Source organism: Anomaloglossus baeobatrachus, chromosome 2 (genome assembly GCF_048569485.1).
Source record: "Anomaloglossus baeobatrachus isolate aAnoBae1 chromosome 2, aAnoBae1.hap1, whole genome shotgun sequence".
Classification (NCBI taxonomy): domain Eukaryota; kingdom Metazoa; phylum Chordata; class Amphibia; order Anura; family Aromobatidae; genus Anomaloglossus; species Anomaloglossus baeobatrachus.
This window is the reverse complement of record NC_134354.1, coordinates 723,521,108-723,544,522: the sequence shown is the minus strand read 5'-3', so window position 1 is coordinate 723,544,522 and position 23,415 is coordinate 723,521,108. Positions and strand designations below refer to the sequence as shown.

The 23,415-nt window shown below is 47.9% G+C and overlaps 1 protein-coding gene across 1 annotated transcript in view; it reads left to right on the top strand.

Annotated features, from left to right (window-relative positions):
- Window positions 1–2,146: 2,146 nt before the first annotated feature.
- Window positions 2,147–23,415, top strand: part of TEX26 (testis expressed 26) — a 62,183-nt gene continuing 40,914 nt past the window's right edge. Inside the window, exons 1-2 of the mRNA XM_075334613.1 lie at window positions 2,147–2,333; window positions 8,034–8,235. Of these exons, the coding sequence (XP_075190728.1) occupies window positions 2,307–2,333; window positions 8,034–8,235 (229 nt within the window). The 5' untranslated portion in view covers window positions 2,147–2,306. The remainder of the gene's footprint in view (window positions 2,334–8,033; window positions 8,236–23,415) is intronic.

The following is a 23,415-nucleotide window of genomic DNA, read 5'->3' as shown; positions in this document are numbered from 1 at the left end:
GCTGAAGCGCCAGTCTGTGCGATCTTTCTAAAGACAGCCATGTGCAGTGGACGAGACCACCCCCTGGCCCTCATGTCTCCACATCCAGGATGGGGGACATTATACCACGATGGGGTACATTATTACAGGACAGGGACATTATAACACAAAGGGGCCATTATTAGATATTGGAAGGCATTATTACAGGGTGGGGGCGAGAAAAAGGGACATAATAAAAAAGGGGCCAAGACAGGTGACATAATTACAGGATGGAGGACATTATTACAGTATCATTGTCTATCTGCGCAACATCCAAATTTTTGATTGGGACCCATAGTTACGCCAGTGACCCTAAAAATGCCCAAATGATAGAACTTTTCTATGCAAAGGCCAAAAACAGATACTGTGGGATATACATTATTAATATTTGGATGTGTATTGGTGATAAATGCCAAAGTCCAGGCTGATGGGTAAAGGTAGAAACCTTACATGATGGTGCTTTATAAATTAGGAAATACTCTCCATATGTATTACTAGCTGTAGTACCCGGTGTTGCCCAGGATAGTAACTGTCTCTCTCCCTGTCTCTCTCTGTCTCTTTCTGTTTGTCTGTCTCTCTGTCAGTCTCTCTATCTGTGTGTTTGTCTGTGTCTGTCTGTCTGTCTCTATCAGTGTCTGTCTCTGTCTGCCTCCATATCAGTCTCTCTGTCTGTGTCTCTCTATTTCTGTGTTTCTCTCTGTGCGTCTGTATGTGTGTGTCTATCTCTTTCCCTGTCTGTCTATTTCTCTACTGCTCTGTCTGTCTCGGTTTGTCTCACTGTCTCTTTCCCTGTCTATCTCTTTGTGTCTTTCCCTGACTGTCTCTTTCCCTCTCTGTTTCTTCCCCTGTCTATATCTTTCCCTGTCTCTCTCTTTCCCTGTCTGTCTCTTTCCCTGTCTTCCGCTATCTGTCTCTTTCCCTGTCTGTCGCTTTCTGTCTGCCTTTGTCTGTCTCTTTCCTTGTCTGTCTCTTTCCCTGTCTGTCTCTGTATCTCTTTGTCTGTTTCTCTCAGTCTGTCTCTTTCCCTGTCACTCTCTTTGTCTGTCTCTTTCCCTGTCTGTCTATCTATCTGTATGTTTGTCTGTCTGTCTCTATCCATGTCTGTCTCTGTTTGCCTGTCTATCTCTCTGTCTGTCTCAGTCTCTTTGTCTGTCTCTATCTCTGTCTGTCTCTGTGTATCTGTCTATTTTTCTATCTGTCTGTCTCTGTGTCTGTCTGTCTCTGTGTGTCTATTTTTCTATCTCTCTGTCTCGGTTTGTCTGTCTCTTTCCCTGTCTGTCTCTTTCCCTGTCTGCCTCTATGTTTTCACCTGTCTCTTTGTCTGTATCTTTCCCTGTCTGCCTCTCTCTGTCTGTCTGTATCTTTCCCTGTCTTCCTCTGTCTGTCTGTATCTTTCCCTGTCTGCCTCTCTCTGTCTGTCTGTATCTTTCCCTGTCTGCCTCTCTCTGTCTGTCTGTATCTTTCCCTGTCTGCCTTTGTCTGTCTCTCTCTTTCCCTGTCTGCCTCTATCTTTTCACCTGTCTCTTTGTCTGTCTCTCTCTTTCCCTGTCTGCCTGTCTGATTAGATATCTCAGTACAGGTGGTATAGGATGGATTTCCCGCCCTGGGTCAAGGCAACTATTGCCCTCTATAACCCAGTAATAATGCCCTTGAATGTCCCATTAAAACAAATAATGACTTGATTGCCCCTTTAAAAAGTGCCCCCCAGCGTTATGTGGATCGATTTGTGGGACTCCGTAGTCTCCAGCCGAGGGGGGGCTCATGACTCTCCCAGATTCTGGGGTCACCGGCGCGGCCCCTGATACGCCAGGTATCGGGCACAATGATGACATGAGGTTCCACCCAGCTAATGCCCCCGAGTGCCCTCATTTAAAGTAAGAATGCATTTTTTTTTCTCTCTTTACATTTTTTGGGGCAAAAAAACCCCCAAACTGTAATTGTTTGGGCAGAACATTACAGGTGAGATATTTCTGTTGCTTGTGATGAGGCCGCGGAGGGCATCCAGCAGGTGGCGCTGTGCTTTGAAGTGCAGAGTTCTGGGCACGCGGTCACCTCTCAGGGCACAGCTCATTACTGCCGTTCTCCCCATTACTATGCAGCCTCCACTGCGCCTGCGCGCCACAGCCGTCACTCACTGCAGCTCGCCACCCCTCTCCACTTGCGGTCTCCATGTTGCCTGGCAACAGAGGCGTCTGAGCTAAAACTTCTCCGGTGTTTCGCAAAGCCGGGGCCCCCTGCAGAAAAGGAGTCATAGCCAGAACCGATCACCGGGAGCAGAGACCCGGGAGATGCCATCCACGATGATCAGCACTAAGGTGGGAGCTGCTGTGCTGTACTGTGCTGTACTGGGGTTAGTGCAGTATAAGAAAATACAGCATTACCTGACCTACTCTATGCTCCTGCACCGGGGACCTCCCATCTTCCACCGGGGCTCCTCCTTCCCGCACCGGGGCTTCTCCCTCCTACATCTGGGCTCCACCTTCTGACACAGGAGCTCCGCCCTCCCACACCGGAGCTCCTCCCTCCTACATCTGGGTCCTCCCTCCTATACCTGGGCTCCGACCTGCCACTCCAACGCTCCTTTCTCCCATACGGCTTCTCCCTCCAACACCAGGACTCCTCCCCCTGCACAATGGCTCCTCCCTCCCACACCAGGGTGCCTCCCTCCCACACCGAGGCTCCTCCCTCCCACACCAGGGCTCCTCCCTCCCACACTGAGGTGCCTCCCTCCTACACCAGTGCTCCTCCCTCCCACACTGGGGCTTCTCCCTCCCACACCGGGGCTTCTCCCTCCCACACCGGGGCTCCTCCCTCCCACACCGGAGCTCCTCCCTCCTACATTGGGGCTCCTCCCTCCTACATTGGGGCTCCTCCCTCCTACAATAGGACTCCTCCCTCCCACACAGGGGCTTCTCCCTCCCACACCAGTGCTCCTCCCTCCCACACCAGGGCTCCTCCCTCCCACACTGAGGTGCCTCCCTCCTACACCAGTGCTCCTCCCTCCCACACAGGGGCTCCTCCCTCCCACACTGGGGCTTCTCCCTCCCACACCGGGGCTTCTCCCTCCCACACCGGGGCTCCTCCCTCCCACACCGGAGCTCCCCCCTCCTACATTGGGGCTCCTCCCTCCTACATTGGGGCTCCTCCCTCCTACAATAGGACTCCTCCCTCCCACACAGGGGCTTCTCCCTCCCACACAGGGGCTTCTTCCTCCCACACAGGGGCTCCTCCCCCCTGCACAGGGGCTCCTCCCTCCTACACCAGTGCTCCTCCCTCCTACACTGAGGCTCCTCCCTCCCACACTGAAGTGCCTCCCTCCTACACCAGTGCTCCTCCCTCCCACACTGAAGTGCCTCCCTCCTACACCAGTGCTCCTCCCTCCCACACAGGGGTTCTTCCTTCCCACACAGGGGCTTCTCCCTCCCAAATTGAGGCTCCTCCCTCCCACACTGAGGCTCCTCCCTCCCACACCAGGACTCCTTCCCCTGCACAATGGCTCCTCCCTCCCACACCAGGGTGCCTCCCTCCCAAATTGAGGCTCCTCCCTCCCACACTGAGGCTCCTCCCTCCCACACAGGGGCTCCTCCCTCCCACACTGAGGCTCCTCCCTCCCACATAGGGGCTCCTCCCTCCCGCACAGGGGCTCTCCCCTCCTCCTTTCTCTTACACAGGCTTCTCCCTCCCGCTCAGGGGCTCCATTTTCTAACATCGGAGCTTCTTCCACCCATGCCAGGACTCCTTCCAACCACACTGGGGCTCATCCCTTCTACACCAGGGCCGTCTCCTCCTGCATCTGGGCCCTCACCGCTTACATCCAGGCTCAGACTCTGCTGCGAGCGTGGTCCGAGTGTCATGTGACTCTGATCCAATCGGATCACAGCTGCAGAGGAGAGGGACAGATTTATCCTCCCATCTCTTCCATTGTCAGCCTGTGTGTATATTGCACTGCACTTGCATGTCATCTGAGCGCAGTGAGATGTTTCTCTTGCAACTATAGACTTGAATGGGTGTGAGTGATGAGAGACTCGCAGACAATCTCAGTATACGATTTTTTTCCACAGTCCGTTTAGGACTGAGGAAAAACTCGCAGATCTGAGCTTCAGCATTGTCTTACATGGGGCATCCATACAGTAAAAAGTAATAAATAAAAAATTGGCGTAGGGTCCCTCCATATTATGATACCCAGCACAGATAAAGCCCATGGCTACAGGCTACAACCCCCAGCCCTGAGCTTACCTTGGCTGTGTATTAAAATAAGAGGAACCACAGGCGTTTTTTTTTTTTTTTTAAAAAAAAATATTTTAATAACTTAGAAAAACAGTTTGCAGTGTCCCCCCCCACACACACAATTTTGATACCAAGATAAAGCCCCACACCTGGAGGCTGGTATTCTCAGACTGGGGAGGGCCATGGTTATTGGCCGCCCCCCCAGCCTAAAAATAGCAACCTGGAGCCGCCCAGGATTGCTGCATCCATTAGATGTGACAAGCCCCTCACTTTACCCAGCTCTTCCCAATTGCCCTGGTGTGGTGGCCCTTAGGGCAATAAGGAATTATGGCAGCCCACAGTAACTACCAAGCCCTAGATTAGTAATGGCAGTCGTCTAGGAGATCCCCCCATCACTAATCTGTAAGTAAAGTAAATAAACACAAACACCGAAAAAAATCCGTTATTTGGAATAAAATACAAAAAACACCCTCTTTCACCATTTTATTAACCCCCAAACACCCCTGCAGGTCCGATGTAATCCACACGAGGTCCCATGGTAATTCAGCTCCACTACATGTGAAGCTCACAGCGAGTGCCATAGAGCATGGCTGCCTGCTGTGAGTGCAGACAGACTGACTGAGCCGCTATGAGCGATGATGTCACTCAATGCAAATGAGGAGGCGTAATAGTGCACCAAAGTCTTGATTGGTTATGTCACACGAACTCTGTGCCCAATCACCACCAGCTTCACTCTTCCCCCCTTTGTACGTATCAAACATCAATAGGAAGTCAGATCTGCGGCTGCCGCTCACTTCCTATTGTTTCATTCATCTGAAGGTGGGAAGAGTGAAGCCGGTGGTGATCGAGCGCAGAGCTCGTGTGCCAACATCGCTGGAATAGTGCCGGCACCAAAGTGAGTATAAGCTTTCTTTATCATAACCGGAAAAAAAGCATGGTGATTGAGCAGGGATTGTTAGGCGGGCTTTGCACAATACGACATCGCAGGTGTGATGTCGGTGGGGTCATGTCGAAAGTGACGCACATCCTGCGTCGCTCTCGATATCGTAGTGTGTAAATCCTAGATGATACAATTAACGAGCGCAAAAGCGTCGTAATCGTATCATCGGTGCAGCGTCGGCGAATTCCATAATTACGCTGACGCGACGGTCCGATGTTGTTCCTCGTTCCTGCAGCGGCACACATCGCTGTGTATAAAGTCGCAGGAGCGAGGAACATCTCCTACCGGCGTCACCGCGGCTCCCGTCGGCTATGCGGAAGGAAGGAGGTGGGCGGGATGTTTACATCCCGCTCATCTCCGCCCCTATGCTCCTATTGGCCGCCTGCCGTGTGACGTCGCAGTGACGCCGCATGACCCGCCCCCTTAATAAGGAGGCAGTTCGCCGGCCAGAGCGACGTCGCAGGGCAGGTGAGTGCATGTGAAGCTGCCGTAGCGATAATATTCGCTACGGCAGCTATCACAATGATATCGCAGCTGCGACGGGGGCGGGGACTATCGCGCTCGGCATCGCAGCATCGGCTTGCGATGTCGAAGCGTGCAAAGTACCCCTTAGATTAGTGGACAACCCCTTTAAGGCACATTCTCGCTGCAGAATGAAATAATCTAATAATTTGTCAATAAGCGTTCTCGAACGAGAGAGTTTGTAAGGCTATGTACACACTGAGTCTTTTTGAAGTGGAAATTGAGCGGAAACTCAATATTTTTGCATTTTTGAAAGAGAATTTGGAGTTTACACTCAGGTTCTGCTCCGAAAATTCATTAATAAAAATACTTTGTGCATTTAGCCTTATCTGGCTTTTACTGAACTCCTCTAAGCTGATTTATAACCATATAATGAATCAAAGGAGAGCGGAACATTCATGTGATCATAAATCAGATGAAATACAGTGCCTTGTGAAAGTATTCAGCCCCCTTGAATTTTTCAACCTTTTCCCCCATTTCAGGATTCAAACATAAAGATAAAAAGTTTAATGTTCTGTTGAAGAATCAAGAACAAGTGGGACACAATTGTGAAGATGAACGAAATTTATTGCTTATTTTAAACTTTTATAAAAAAATAAATAACTGAAAATCGTGGCGTGCAATATTATTCGGCCCCTTTAAGTTAATACTTTGTAGCACCACCTCTTGCTGCGATTACAGCTGCAGTCTCTTGGGGTATGTCTCTATCAGTTTTGCACATCGAGAGACTGAAATTCTTGCCCATTCTTCCTTTGCAAACAGCTGGAGCTGAGTGAGGTTGGATGGAGAGCGTTTGTGAACAGCAGTTTTCAGCTCTTTCCACAGATTCTCGATTGGATTCAGGTCTGGACTGTGACTTGGCCATTCTAACACCTGGATATGTTTATTTGTGAACCTTTCCATTGTAGGTTTTGCTTTATGTTTGGGATCATTGTCTTGTTGGAAGACAAATCTCCGTCCCAGTCTCAGGTCTTTTGCAGACTCCAACAGGTTTACTTCAAGAATGGTCCTGTATTTGCCTCCATCCATCTTCCCATCAATTTTAACCATCTTCCCTGTCCCTGCTGAAGAAAAGCAGGCCCAAACCATCATGCTGCCACCACCATGTTTGACAGTGGGGATGGTGTGTTCAGGGTAATGAGCTGTGTTGCTTTTACGCCAAACATATCATTTGGCATTGTGACCAAAAAGTTTGACTTTGGTTTCATCTGACCAGAGCACCTTCTTCCACATGTTTGGTGTGTCTCTCAGGTGGCTTGTGGCAAACTTTAAACGACACTTTTTATGGATATCTTTGAGAAATGGCTTTCTTCTTGCCACTCTTCCATAAAGGCCAGATTTGTGCATTGTACAACTGATTGTTGTCCTATGGACACTCTCCCCCCTCAGCTGTAGATCTCTGCAGTTCATCCAGAGTGATCATTTGCCTCTTGGCTGCATCTCTGATCTGTCTTCTCCTGTTTGAGATGAAAGTTTGGATGGACGGCCGGGTCTTGCTAGATTTGCAGTAGTATGATACTCCTTCCATTTCAATATGATCGCTTGGGATGTTTAAAGTTTTGGAAATCTTTTTGTAACCAAATCCGGCTTTAAACTTCTCCCCAACAGTATCACGGACCTGCCTGTTGTGTTCCTTGGTCTTCATGATGCTATCTGCGCTTTAAACAGAACACTGAGACTATCACAGAGCAGGTGCATTTATACGGAGACTTTATTACACACAGGGGCTTATATTTATCATCATCAGTCATCTAGGATAACATTGGATCATTCAGAGATCCTCAAAGAACTTCTGGAGTGAGTTTGCTGCACTGAAAGTAAAAGGGGATGAATAATATTGCACGCCCCAATTTTCAGTTTATTCTATTTTACAAAAGTTTAAAATAAACAATAAATATCGTTCACATTCACAATTGTGTCCCACTTGTTGTTGATTCTTCACCATAACATTAACATTTTTATCTTTATGTTTGAAGCCTGAAATGTGGGAAAAGGTTGAAAGGGGGCCGAATACTTTCGCAAGGCACTGTATTAAAACAAAAATGATGAGTTACAAACTTCCCATTAGAACAAGCTCACTGACTGATTCCTAGTTAACTCTTTCTGCAGAATAGACTGCAGACAGTGCAATAGAGAAGCTGTAGAAGGCAAATGGTGCAACATTTTTCATATAACCCAATTGCAATATGTATTTTTAACTCAAAATATATTTGCATTTAAAGTAAAAAAAATAAAAAAAAGCTCCCAAAGTTGTGTATATCCTTTAAGATGGTGAGGATGGGAGCCACGCAGGCTGACTTATTCTGTGTCCTCCATCATTTCACAGCTGGATGGAGACATTCTGAAGCCGCAGTTCATGGAGCAGCTGAAATATCTGAAGGAGAAAAGTAAATCATTGCTGGAAAAAGAGAAATGTGACCAGTTAGCCGCCTGTCTGCTGATCTCCTCCAAGTTCAGCGGTAACGGCAAACCACTGAGAGAGATCAAGAGGACGCCACCGAGACCGAAGACGGCAATGGCTTTCCTTGGTAAGATGAACTTGAAAGAGATGTGACGGCACCGATCGTGGGTGAGGAGAATGGATTAGGAGGTGTGTGGGTGACCGGCATTGTTCTGTGTACTGTGGAAAGAGCTGAGTCAGGCAGCCAGCCTTCACAAAGACCTGCGTGGACGTGTCATCTTTGTGGTGGTGACAAGAGCCATTGTAAGCCAGGAACCTATATTACTCATGTATACATATGTGCTTGAACCTAAAGGGAACCAACCATCAGGATTTTCATATATAAAGCAAAGGCAGTGCTATACTGGAGCTAGGAGGCTGAATGTAAGTATAGCTTTTGTTCACAGATTGGAGCTTTTATTTCAGAAATAAGTGCAAGTAAAGATCCAACAATGCACTGCTATTTGATAGACAAGTGCAACAGGAAGGGAATATGTGGGTCGGGTTTTGCTATCTAATTCCGTTCCTGTCTGCCTGCCTAGCCTTTCATCTCCTTACGCTGTCATAGACGTTAATTTCGGTGCATGCGTAATATCTTTTTGTTATTATTGCAGAAAACTCTTCACCACGATGGCGTCAGAGTCTGGACATAGTACTATCTCTGGCGACATCTTTGTTAACATTCTGTCTTAAGATGCACTGCCTTCGCATAGCACACACCACAGTCCGACGGAGGAAGACAGAGTGTTCACAAAGATGGTTGGTGCTTGGTGTTACCTTCACTGGCAATGGAAAATCCAGGGAAGCCCTTTTTTCTTGAGTTTTTTGCCAAAAATCTAAAACAAAATGACGTGGGCTTCGCCCAATTTTTGTGTCCAGCCAGGTACAACCAGACAGCTAGGGACTGGAATCCGCAGCACAGAGTGGCCCAAGCTTTCTGGTCCCCCAGCTGCGTATTGCAGTCTGCAGCTGCTCCAGAAAAAGGTGCTTTCATAGAAGCGCCATCTTTTGGCGCTGTATCCAACTCTTCCAGCGGACCTGGTGCCGGGTGGCACGCTGGGTAATAAGGGGTTAATACCAGCTTTGTTTTACCAGCTGGTATTAAGTCCGAGATTCTTAATATCAGGCCAAGTTTGACCCGGCCATTAAGAATCTCCAATAAAGGGTTAAAAAAAGACACCACACAGAACAAATACTTTATTAGAAATAAATACACAGACACACTTAGGGACACCATCTTTATTACTCCCTCTCACCACTCTTCGATCCTGGTCTTCTGTCACCGATCTAGCTCTGCTACATCAGACAGCACGGGAGAGGAAGAACGCTTCTGCTCCTCGTGCTGTGTAATCACTCAATGAGTGAGCAGAGACTGCGGGTTGGTAAGCGGTGACATCACCGCTCCTACCGTTGCCATAGTAACCTAATGAGCGGGTTACTATAGCAACGGTGATCTCTGAGCACCTGATTCCCGGCGCCGCTATTCACCAGCATGAGCCGGTGAATAGCGGCGCTGGTAAACGATCTAATAGATCATCATTTTCCTGTCACTTTTATTCCAAAATGGAGATTGAAGAAAATGGGAAAATGGGTTGAATAAGGAAATAACATCAGAACACTTTTTTTTCACATCCAACTTTAATGAGCTGAAACAAGCATTCAATAGTAACAAAAAAAAGCATGAAAAGAAGCAGGAAAAAAAGCAGGAAAAAAGCACGAAAGCATGGAAAAAAAGCATGAAAAAAAGCATGAAAAGAAGCAAGAAAAAAAGCTTGAAAGCATGAAAAGAAGCACGAAAAAAAGCATGAAAGCATGAAAAGAAGCACGAAAAAAATCAGCTTTTTTTGTGCTGAAAAAAAGCACCGTGGGCACATAGCCTTAGGTTACGTGCGCACCTCGAGTATTTAGTTGCAGAAATTTCTGCACCATTTTTGCATCTCTTGGCAGGAAAAACGCTACGTTTTCAGTGCCTTTTTTGTATGCGTTTTTTCTAATGCATATTTTGTTCATTCTGGGGTGGAAAAACGCTGCAAAACTGCACTGAAAAGCGCATCAATAAAATGTAATAAAACGCACTGTGTGCATATACCCTTTATCACGTTTTTTTATGTGCTTTTTGTGCAGATTTGTCAGAAAACTGCGAGCAAATCCTGATGACAGCAAAGTCAAGGAGCCTGAAGTGTAGTGCATATGTTGCATTTTGCGGAATTTTTGCTGCATTTTTTAATTGCTTTCAATGATGAAAACGCAGGAAAAAACGCTGAAAGAATTGACATGCTCCAGATTATTTTCTGCACCAAATCTTCAAGGAAAAAACCTATCAACATGTACAGTACACTTTGGCTGTGTGCAAATGTTATGTTTTTGACACGTTTTTTTTTTGCAGATTTTCACAAATCTGCAAGGATATCCTTATACCAGCAAAGTTTATGAGAATTCTGAAGAGTTGTGCAGACGTTCAGGATTTTTTTCTGCAGCAGGTCATTTCTTTCTGCATTTTTTCCTGCGTTTTCACCATGCAGACGTTCAGGATTTTTTCCTTGCAAATTAGGTTGCAGAAACAAATCTGCAGCAGGTCATTTTTTTCTGCATTTTTTCCTGCGTTTCATCATTGAAAGCAATCAAAAAAGTGTCAAATTGCAACAAAAACGCACGTTTCTTTATCGCTTCATTGCAGGACACAGGATACCATTGGTGTATGGTTACTGCCACTAGGAGGCTGAGACTATGCAAAAAAATGTTAGCTCCTCCCCAGTATTATACACCCACCAACCGGCATTCAGAACTTCAGTTTAAGCTTAGTGTCCGTAGGAGGCGGACACAAGGGGCTGCTCTCAGCCCCTCAGGTTTGTATTGTTGGGTGTTAGTAATCCTTTTTCCCTTTGTCATTCAGACACAGCTCGTCAGGCGACAGGGTGTAATGGTTCACCCTGTCTCCCACCTAGACCAGTTTCTCAGTGTGGGGTCCATCCACCACTTATTGTTTCCTTCCGTGTCTGTCTGTCAGGACTTCAGCCCCTCCAACACAGATGAGTGTTCGAGGCGCATCTGCATACGGTGAAAAGACCATCCATCCAGAAGACAACCATGACAAAGGCGGAGGGTCCTGCCCCCTTCCCAACTCTCTCACTCCTGGGCCTGATTGTGGGGTAGGAGGACGAAGATGGTACCTAGGAAGGAGAGGTACCCCCTCCAGTCGCTTGTCGACTACCCCAGGGATGACTGTGGAAGACTCTTCGTGACCTCCTCCTTGGATGGGTCACCACCCCATCCCTTTAGGGTATTTTCCTGCCCCATAAGGCCATTTTTAGCGTGCTCTCCCAAGGACCCCTCCTCCCCAACGGCTCTGTCTTCAGCTTCGGGTGGCCTACCTGTATGTGCTCTGCGCTGGCCGCGCTGCCCCGGTGGCCTGCTCCATAAATTTAGTCCCCGCCTTCAGCGTGGCCTCCTCCTCTGTCCAGGCCACGCCCCCTTCCCACAGCCCAATCATACGCGCACTTACTCCTTGGCCTTCCTGCCCACCGCTATCGGCCTATCACTGTCAGGCTCTCTCTCCCCACCGCGCGCGGAACCCTGCTCGCCCTTTTTAAACTTGGCCCCCCTTCTCCATTGCCCTCAGCAGCATCCAGCGCCATCTTCTGCCTCCAGCTCCGCAGACACCGCAGCTCTGCTCCTGCGCCCAACACACTGCTACCCAGCTCATTGCTGATCCGGAGCCATCGCTGCTACTAGCAACAGGGGGACTGTCCAGCTCTTCTGAACCTGGGTAAACTCTGCCACTCTGAGGCAGCTCCTTCCCCAGCACCTATCCCTCTGGCATCCTCTGGTTTTCCCTCTACTTCTATGCCTAACACTAGATCTTCTCGCTCCCATTCTCATGTCCACGTCCTACATTTTGCATATGCTTCTTGTCGCATGAAGTTCCCATAGGGTCAGACCTCATCCCTGTGTCAGGCCTGTAGTACTCCGACCATACCATAAACGGAGCCCCCCCACCACCTGCAGTGAGGATGCCCCCCCCAACTGAGTGGGCCGCAGTTCTCTCCAAGTCCATTGATAACTTAACCCAAGGAGTTCCAGACCCTGGTTTTTGTTATAGAGCGCCTGCCCATTGCCTCCTCTGTGGCCCCTATTACACCCCAGGGCGAGTCAGATCCCGTGGGTACTCAACTCCTACATGGCAGATTGCAGAGGAAGTCCAGGAAGCTATTGCAGTCCAGCTCATCCTCAAGGTCTCACTCCTTCCTCAGCATCAAGAGCCGCATGCTCTCTCTCCTCTGACTAGGATAGACCTACAGCTCCAGTCTCTGACTTGTCTTGGACTCAGACGCTCGAGGTAAAGATAAGGAACCCACGCAGTCCACTCAGTCTATTCCTTTCAAAAGATGTAGAAAGACGCCCAAGTTCTTCTCTAGTCACGAGTAGTTCTGGAACATTCTCTTGAGACAGTGGGAGCATCCTGAAAAGTGGTTTCAGAGATGTAAGCAATTACGGGTTTTATACCCTTTCCCTTTCCTTCACAAATGGTCAGTGTCCACCTTGGTGGACCCGCCAGTAACTCGCCTCTCCTCCAGCGTCACCCTTCCCCTCTCAGACGGTGCTGCCCTGAAGGACCTAGCTGATAGACACATCGAGTCCCTAGCTAAGTCAGCCTTTGAGGCTGCTGGATCCACCCTCTGAACAGTATTTGCCTCCACCTGGGTCTCTAAGACGATCTCCTCTTGGGCGAAGACGTTTCGACAGGGCATTCTCTCTGGTGCTCCCCCCACAGAGCTAACAGACCTGGCAGATCAAATAGCTCACATGGTGAAGTATCTTATCTCATGCTCTCGATGTGGCCATGACGGTAGGCAACATCTCCGCTATCCGCAGGGCCCTGTGGCTAAAAGCATGGAATGCGGACTCGGCTTCCAAAAGATCTCTCACCAGTCTTCCCTTACAGGGCCTCAGACGTTTCAGTGACAGGGTCTCTCTCTCTCTCAACGGAAGGTTGCACGAGCTCCTCCCAGAAGTCGCTTTCCCTTTCGTTCCTTTCGCCAGTTTTCAAGCAGCGCCTTTAGCCGTTCAGACAAATCTCCACCACAGCGAGAGAAGAAGCCTTCCATCAAGCCCCCACCTTACTGGCTTTCTCGGGGCCACCAGGGAAAGCCTTCCCGCTTTAGGTCCAACAGATTTTCTTCCTCATGACTGGCCTCCCTCAGCCGGGTATTGTCCCAGGGTGGGAGGTCGCCTTCTCCGGTTCAAAGATGTGTGACTGTCCGTGGTCGACAATGCTTGTGTCAGGGACGTCATCTCTTACGGCTACAAGATAGAATTTTCTTTTGTCCCACCACCATGCTTCTTCGAATTCCGACCTCCCAAGGATCGCTTGCTCATCCCGGCCTTCGTTAGTGTCATCCAGAATCTTCTCGACTCTGAATTTATCATTCCCGTTCCCCCGTAGGAACGGTTCCTGGGGTTCTACTCAAACCTCTTTGTGGTCCCAAAGAAGGAGGGGAACATCCGTCCCATCCTGGATCTGAAACACTTGAACAGGCACGTCCATCTCCATCATTTCCGCATGGAGTCACTCCACTCGGTCATTGTCTCCATGGAAGCCAGGGAGTACCTCTCTTCAGTAGACATTCAAAATGCCTACCTTCACATCCTGATGTTCCCCTCTCATCAGAGGTTTCTACGCTTCGCGATTCAAGGCCACCATTTCCTGTTTACCACCTTACCTTTCGGTCTTTCTTCAGCACCCAGAGTGTTCACAAAGGTTTTGGCCACGGTAATAGCTATTCTTCGGACTTCGGACTCGGGGTATCCTTGTCATCCCTTATCTGGATTACATTCTACTCAAGGCCCTCTCTCCCACTCCCACTGAGTGTCAGGAGAGCCTGCAGATCACCTTTTTACACTCTTCAGCACCTTCCCCGGATAATCAACAGGAAAAAATGGTCCCTGCACAGTGCATCGAATTCCTGGGGATAACGTTCGACACTTCACGCGCATGGGTCATTCTGCCCGAAGACAAGCACTCTGCGCTCCTCAGAGGGATTCGGACCCTTCAGCATCCTGCCTTTTGCTCTCTTCGCTTCAGCAAGAGAGTCCTGGGCAAGGTGATGGCTGCAATGGAAGCAGTCCCTCTTGCTCAGTTCCACACTCGCCCTCTTCAGGGCTTTCTCCTGTCAACTTGGGGCAGGTCCATTCACTCGCTGGACTGGCGGGATGCACTTCCCTCTAGGGTCAGGAGATCCATAGAATGGTGGGAACGCTCCCCCTCCATTCTCCTAGTATGGTCCTTCCTTCCATTACGATGGATGATTGTGACGACGGATGCCAGCCTTCACGGTTGGGGTGCGACATTCAGGAACCTCACAGTACAGGGTCGGTGGAGTGTTCACGAATCGACTACCTATAAATATCCTGTAACTCAGAGCCATCCGCTTAGCTCTTCTGCATTAGCAAGCCCTCCTCGACCGTCGTGTGCGCATCAAGTCCGACAATGCGACGGCAGATGCCTACATCAACCATCAGGGAGGGACCCGAAGCCAAACCGTGATGAAAGAAGTGTCTCAGATTCTGGGCCTAACTTCACATACCAGTCATCTCAGCGGTCCACATTCTGGGAGAGGACAATTGGGCTGCCGATTTTCTCAGCCAAGAGGGTCTAGCCCTGGGGGAGTGGTCTCTTCATCCCAAAGTCTTTGTTCAGATATGTTTCTGGTGGGGGGTTCCAGACATAGACCTCATGGCCTCCAGATGGAACCACAAGGTACCACCGTTCGTTTCCAGATATCGGGACCCCCTGGCGGTCGGAACCGACACTCTGGGGATCCCATGGTCACAGTTCTCTCTTCTGCACCTGTTTCCCTCACTTCTGCTCCTCCCAAGACTCATAAAGAAGATCAAGTACCAGTCATACTCGTAGCTCCAGATTCGCCCAGACGTCCATGGTACACGGAACTGGTCCACCTCCTCGCAGACGTTCCTTGGAGACTCCCCAATCATCCGGCTCCCCTCTCTCAGGGTCTTCTCTTCCACTAGAATTCTCATAGTCGCTCAGTTTAACAGCATGGCCGTTGAGGCCGCTGTCCTAAGATCTTCTGGCCTGTCGGATCAGGTCATTCCTCATCTCGTATCTATCATCGTACGTGGAAGACCTTTTTTCTGCTGGTGCAAGTCTTCTCAGACTCCTTCTATGATCTTCTCCCTGCCCATCATCTTGGCCTTTTTACAATCGGGCCTTGATTCCGGTCTGGCCCTTTAAAGGGCTAGGTTAGGCCCTCTCCGTGTTATTCCAGAAGCGTCTCGCCTCCTGATCTTGGGTTAAGAACTTTATACAGGGGGTCTCCCATTGTGTACCTCCTTATGATCCGCCAATGGAACGCTGGGACCTTAACCTTGTCCTGTCCATCCTTCAGGGGTCTCCTTTTGAGCCCCTCTCGGAGTTTTCTCTCATCTTCCTCTCGTGAAAAGTTGCCTTCCTCGTGGCCATTACTTCCATTAAAAGGGTGTCCGAGCTCGTAGCTCTTTTCTGCCGCTCTCCCTTTCTGGTCTTTTATCAGGACAAGGTAGTGCTATGGCCAGTTCCTTCCTTTCTTCCTAAGGTGGTTTCTTCCTTTCATCTCAATGAGGACATCGTTCTCCCCTTGTTCTGCCAGTTTCCCTTACTCCCTCGTGAGAGATTGCTTCACCACTTGGATCTGGTGAGGGCTCTCCGTCTCTATGTTGTCAGAACGACAGCTTTCAGATGCTCTGATTCCTTGTTTGTTCTTCCTTCTGGTGATCGCAGGGGCCTTCCTGCCTCCAAGTCCACCATTGCTCGGTGGATCCAGTTCGCCATCCTGAAGGCTTATCAAGGGAAGGACAGGACTCATCCACTCAGGGTCACGACCCTCTCCACTAGAGTGGTGGTAGACTCTTTGGAAGTTCGTCACCAGGCCCCGATGTCGCAGCTATGCAAAGCGGCTACTTGGTCTTCTATTCATACCTTTACAAGGTTCTACAAGTTTCATGTCTATGCATCTGCAGATGCGACCTTGGTAGACGGGTCCTGCATGCAACAGTGGTCCGAGGTCAGACTTAAGGCTATGTGCGCACTTTGCGTTTTTACCTGCATTTCGCAGCGTTTTGAACTGCAGCATTTTAATGCCAAAAGGCATGCGTTTTGATTTGCAAGCAAAGTCTATGGGAAATAGGGATTTCTTGTGCGCACTTTGCTGTTAAAAACGCAGTGTTTAATTTGCATATTTTTGGGCAAAAACTCAGCGTTTAAAGAAGCAGCATGTCAATTGTTTTTGCCATTTGGGCAGCGTTTTGCCAACATTGAAGTCAATGAGAAGTTGCAAAACGCAATCAACTTAAAAATTTTAGCGTTTTACATGCTTTTTGGATGCAGAAAACATGCTTTTTGGACCAATTAAATTCATGCGTTTTTAACAAAATATTAATGGCATGTTATGTCCCTTTACACACACACAAAGCCCGACAATTAAATGTATGAAAATCAATAAATAAATGTAATTTTATGCATAAATATTAGCACACATTTATCATTTTAATAAAATAATTCATTTTCTGTATGATTTTAATCATTTTAGTTTTTATCTTTTTTTTCCATTTTTTCCTACGTGTTTGAATGTTTAAACTTTATTTAGTAGTGTCTTTATAGTCAAATCGCATCTGACTTTAAGCAATGAAAAAAGCAGGTAACTCGCGGTAGATTCGCGGCTAAAACGCGATAAAAACGCTAACGTGTTTATAGCGTTTTTGTGGTCAAGACCAAATTTCACAAAGACAATTTCTGCCAGAAGATGCAGTTAGAACTGCAACTACCTCGACGCAAAGTGCGCACATAGCCTAAGAGTGTCTTAGTACCCACCCATAGGGACTGCTTTAGGACGTCCCATGGTATCCTGTGTCCCCCAATGGAGTGATTAAGAAAAGAAGATTTTGGGTAAAGTCTCTTTCTTGGAACCTTCATTGGGGAACACAGCACCCACCTTTTGTACTTCTTGTCTAAAAGCTTTCTGTTAACATACAGTTAGGTCCAGAAATATTTGGACAGTGACACAATTTTCGCGAGTTGGGCTCTGCATGCCACCACATTGGATTTGAAATGAAACCTCTACAACAGAATTCAAGTGCAGATTGTAACGTTTAATTTGAAGGTTTGAACAAAAATATCTGATAGAAATTGTAGGAATTGTACACATTTCTTTACAAACACTCCACATTTTAGGAGGTCAAAAGTAATTGGACAAATAAACCAAACCCAAACAAAATATTTTTATTTTCAATATTTTGTTGCGAATCCTTTGGAGGCAATCACTGCCTTAAGTCTTGAACCCATGGACATCACCAAACGCTGGGTTTCCTCCTTCTTAATGCTTCGCCAGGCCTTTACAGCCGCAGCCTTCAGGTCTTGCTTGTTTGTGGGTCTTTCCGTCTTAAGTCTGGATTTGAGCAAGTGAAATGCATGCTCAATTGGGTTAAGATCTGGTGATTGACTTGGCCATTGCAGAATGTTTCACTTTTTTGCACTCATGAACTCCTGGGTAGCTTGGGGTCATTGTCCATCTGTACTATGAAGCGCTGTCCGATCAACTTTGCAGCATTTGGCTGAATCTGGGCTGAAAGTATATCCCGGTACACTTCAGAATTCATCCGGCTACTCTTGTCTGCTGTTATGTCATCAATAAACACAAGTGACCCAGTGCCATTGAAAGCCATGCATGCCCATGCCATCATGTTGTCTCCACCATGTTTTACAGAGGATGTGGTGTGCCTTGGATCATGTGCCGTTCCCTTTCTTCTCCAAACTTTTTTCTTCCCATCATTCTGGTACAGGTTAATCTTTGTCTCATCTGTCCATAGAAAACTTTTCCAGAACTGAGCTGGCTTCATGAGGTGTTTTTCAGCAAATTTAACTCTGGCCTGTCTATTTTTGGAATTGATGAATGGTTTGCATCTAGATGTGAACCCTTTGTATTTACTTTCATGGAGTCTTCTCTTTACTGTTGACTTAGAGACAGATACACCTACTTCACTGAGAGTGTTCTGGACTTCAGTTGATGTTGTGAACGGGTTCTTCTTCACCAAAGAAAGTATGCGGCGATCATCCACCACTGTTGTCATCCGTGGACGCCCAGGCCTTTTTGAGTTACCAAGCTCACCAGTCAATTCCTTTTTTCTCAGAATGTACCCGACTGTTGATTTTGCTACTCCAAGCATGTCTGCTATCTCTCTGATGGATTTTTTCTTTTTTTTCAGCCTCAGGATGTTCTGCTTCACCTCAATTGAGAGTTCCTTAGACCGCATGTTGTCTGGTCACAGCAACAGCTTCCAAATGCAAAACCACACACCTGTAATCAACCCCAGACCTTTTAACTACTTCATTGATTACAGGTTAACGAGGGAGACGCCTTCAGAGTTAATTGCAGCCCTTAGAGTCCCTTGTCCAATTACTTTTGGTCCCTTGAAAAAGAGGAGGCTATGCATTACAGAGCTATGATTCCTAAACCCTTTCTCTGATTTGGATGTGAAAACTCTCATATTGCAGCTGGGAGTGTGCACTTTCAGCCCATATTATATATATAATTGTATTTCTGAACATGTTTTTGTAAACAGCTAAAATAACAAAACTTGTGTCACTGTCCAAATATTTCTGGACCTAACTGTATGTTCTTGTTACAGCTGTCTTCTGTTTCATTTGAGAGCCTCTCCTTTTGCTTTCTCACTCTAAGTCAGTGATTCTGGTACGTTTGTGCTTTTTTTTAAAAGTACCAGAATCACTGACATACGCAGACCCATTATAATCAATGGGTCTGCTCACACATCAGTGATTTTTCACTGCACGTGTCTCCGTGCGGCGTATTCGCGTGTCCGTGATTGCCGCACGGAGACATGTCCATTTTTTCTGGCATCACTGATGTCCCACGGACCACGCAGTGGTGTGGTCCGTGAAACACGTGCCAGAAAAAAACGTGCTTTTAAAATAAAAATCATTTTTACTCACCCGGCTCCAGCGATGTCCTCTGCAGCCTGTGCAGCCTGCTGCTTCTGAGCCGGCTCATTACTGTCGCGCATATTTATGATGCACGACACAGCCGACCCGGAAGGAGAGCGGGAGCGGGCACAGGTGAGTTGATTTCTAAGTGCAATCACGGGCAACGGAGAACGGAGCCCGGATTGCACTTAGACAGCCCACGTGTGCCGTGATTCACGGCACACGGAGGGACACGTGCGTGTTTTACACGCCAGTGAAAAACGTCAGTGTTTTTCACTGATGTGTGAAACGGGCCTAAGGCTGCTTTCACACATCCTGTTTTAGCAGTGCGACTAAATCCGGCTCTAAAACCTATGCAACGGATGCGGCGAAAAAACTGCATCCTTTGCATAAGTTTTTACATGCGGCCCGTCCGGTTTTTGCCGGTTTGGGCATGCGCAGTGCAAAAAACCGCATGCGGCGGCCGGATGCGTTTTTTACCACATCGTGCCACATCCGGCGTCCATAGGCATGCATTGGAAAAAGCGCCGCATCGAGCGGATGCTGCGCGATGCATTTTTTTTGCCGGACAAAAAAACGTGCCAGGCAACGTTGCATCTGGCCACCGCATGGGCTAAATATGCCGCATCCGGCAAAAACCGGACCGAACGCAAGGCCATGCGGCACAATCCGGCACTAATGAAAGTCTATGCGGAAAAAACGCAACCGGCGGCAAAAAAAACCGGTTGCATTTTTTCTGCAAAGAGCCGGATTGTGCCGCACTGCAAAAAACGGATGTGTGAAAGCAGCCTAACTGAAGTTCTGAATGCCAGTTGGTGGGTGTATACTGCTGGGGAGTAGCTAACATATTTTTGCATAGTGTCAGCCTCCTAATGGCAGCAAGCATACACCCATGGTATTCTGTGTCCCCCAATGAAGGCTCCAAGAAAGAGATTTTTACGGTGAGTACCCAAAATCTTCTTTTTTTGCAGCAACGGTTTGCTGCCAGAACATGCAGATTGTCTGCAACCAAATCTGCAACGTGTGTGCATAGCCTTTAGGTTTCTCATTGACTTTCATGGCATAAGGATTTGCTTGCAGTTTTGTCACAAAACTGCAAGCAAATCCTTATGGCTAATTTCACATATCTGGCTTTTTGACGGTTTGACGGATGCAACGCACGCCAGTACAGTATGATACAGTACAGTGGCAGCGCCGCAACTTCCGGGTCACATGCTCCGGTCACATGACAGCATGTGACCGGCGCTTGTTGCGCTGCCAGTGTACTGTATACACTGTACTGGCGAGCGCCGCATCCGCCAAACCAGCGAAAAGCCGGATATATGAAACCAGCCTAAGTCATCAAAGTCAATGAGAATTCTGAAGTGCTGTGCACACATTGCTTTATTTCCCCTGCAGATTTGGTCCAGAAATAAATTTGCAGCATGTCAATTCTTTCAGTGTTTTTGCACCATTTTTCCGCTCCAGATTGCAGGAAAAAAAAGCATCTAAAACTCAGCAAAAACGCAGTATTTTTCCTGCCAACAGTTGTAGAACGGTGCAGAAATTTTTGCATCTAAATACTCAAGGTGTGCACATAGACTTATTATGCAGCCATGAAAATGATCAGTCTCTTCTGCATTCATTCTATTCCATGTCTTGTATGTTCACCGCAGTATCCAGGAGGTCCAGTCACTGTATTAGGCGCACAATGCTGCATAATTAGTTATATATTACTCACGACTTTGCTATGGTAGTCAATATTTAATAGATATTACTGGCAACATGTAGAAACATGTCACAAATATGAGTTTATAGGTGGCTGTCTCACGAGAAAGTTATAAAAAGATTGCTGAAGGAAAAGTCTCCATTTTTTTGTGCAAAACATGTGGAGATTTATTTATCTCCCAGGGAAACAGTAATGTAGACATGGAGGGGTTACTAAACTCGACATCTGTTCTCTATTAAGCCACAATGGGGCAGGTGTCATGTGGGACATCATCTCCTGTCATCATAGAAAATACTGAAATGGTCACCTATGTCACACATCTGGAGGAGATATCAGATTATGGGTAAATGCAGAGAGATATTGAGGGATTCTTGGCATCAGAGGTAGGCCTGACTCCATGTTTTAGGGTACCCAAATAGGCTAAAATATACATCTTATACAAGTAGGCCAGGGCCACACGGGGACTACTGCGATCCTCGCATGACACTTGGCTCACGCTGGTAGCACAGCAGGAGCTGAGTGTGATGCGAGTGTCATTGCGACTGAGGTCCGATCGTGCGATCGGACCACAGCTGCGGGGGCGGGCCGGCTCTGAGGAGGGGAGGGCCAGCGCTGATGAGGGGAGGGCCAGCGCTGAGGAGGAAAGGGAGGGATTTATCTCCCTCTCTCCTCCGTTGCCAGCTATTGCCATTCTCGCTCTGCACTGGCAGTACACCGGTGTAATTCGAGTGCGGTTCGATGGTTCTTTTGCCCCATAGACTTCGAGAGAAAGAGGATCGCATTGCACCCGCAGCATGCTGCAACTGGTTTCTCGGTCCGATTAGGGCTGAGAAAATAATCACTCATGGGTGCTGGCACATAGGGTATTATTGGTCCGAGCAGAATGCGATATTTTATCACATTCCACTCACTCCGATTTTCATGCCGTGTGTCTTAAGCCTTAAAGTCCATAGCGTATGATTCAGGCATTCTCCTGGATCTTTCTGAAGAAACTTTTCAACTTTGGGGTGTAGACTAGGACAGGGTTAGCAGAGTCATCTCTTCCTAATTTGAACTGCTGGGACGGAATCCTGTAGAGAGCTGGTAGGCCCCTTTAGGGTCCTTGAATTTGTTAAAAAGACCTGGACAAAGTATATGGAGTTTCTGACTTAGGCTAGTTTCACACTTGCGTTCAGCGGAGTCCGTCACTATGGAGAATAGCGCAGTCCGTTAACGCACTGCGCTATTCTCCATAGACTTGTATGGATAACGCACTGTAACGCAAGTGTCAGCGTTGCATCCGCCGGACGACGCAGCGTCGTTATTTTGACGCTGCGTCGGGCGGAAGGAACGCAGCATGTAACATTTTTTTGAGCAGCGGAATCCTTTGGATTTCACTGCGCATGCTCTCTCTGGCTCCCTCCACCCGTAACCAGAGTACACATCGGGTAACCAAGGAACCCTGGTTACGTGTGCCGGGAACCCGACACTTCCCAGCTCGGCTCCGCCCCCTCCCCGCACTCCGTATGTATACACACACACAATCGCACGCACACACACACACACACACACACACAATCACACGCACACACACTCTCACACTCACTCACCTGTCCCCCAGTGATGCAGTCCCCGCGGCACTGTCGTCCTCAGCCATGGCCCTGCTCGGCTCCACCCACTGCACTCCGCCCCCCGCTCCCGCCCCCCGCACACATTGTCGGCGACCGAACGATCAGCTGATCACCCGGCGGCCGGCTACTGTGAGTGATCAGCTGATCACCCGGCGGCCGGCTACTGTGAGTGATCAGCTGATCACCCGGCGGCCGGCTACTGTGACTGATCGGCTGATCATCCGGCGGCCGGCTACTGTGAGTGATCGGCTGATCACCCAGTGGCCGGCTACTGTTAGTGATCAGCTGATCACCCGGCGGCGGACTACTGTTAGCGATCAGCTGATCGTTCACAATAGTCTGCCGACGGTAAAACTGTAACAAAAAACAAAAAAAAACAAAACGAATTGCGTTGTTTTGCAGCATCCGTTGCATCCGTTGTGCCACTATATGCAACACATCCGTTGCATCCGTCACACAACGCAATGCAACGGATGCCGTTGAACGCAAGTGTGAAACTAGCCTTACCACTTTCTTGCACAACAGAACACATTTCAAGCTTCTAAAAAACAAATCAACTAGGAAGAGCTCTAGAGAGACAGGGGCTGGAATTTTTAGGCTGGGAATAAGCAAAATAACCATGGACCTTCCCAGCCTGATAACATCAGCCCTCAGCTGTCTGCTTTACCTTTGCTGGTTTCATAAATTAAAAACCCCATGTCTTTTTTTCCATTTATTATTACCGGAAATGAAACAACTGTACAACAAACTGGATATGAAATACACTAAAGGGTGCAAGTCTATAATATGTAGGGGGTTGTGACATTATATATCTACAGGATATCTATCTATCTATCTATCTATCTATCTATCTATCTATCTATATACAGTGCCTACAAGTAGTATTCAACCCCTTGCAGATTTAGCAGGTTTACACATTCGGAATTAACTTGGCATTGTGACATTTGGACTGTAGAT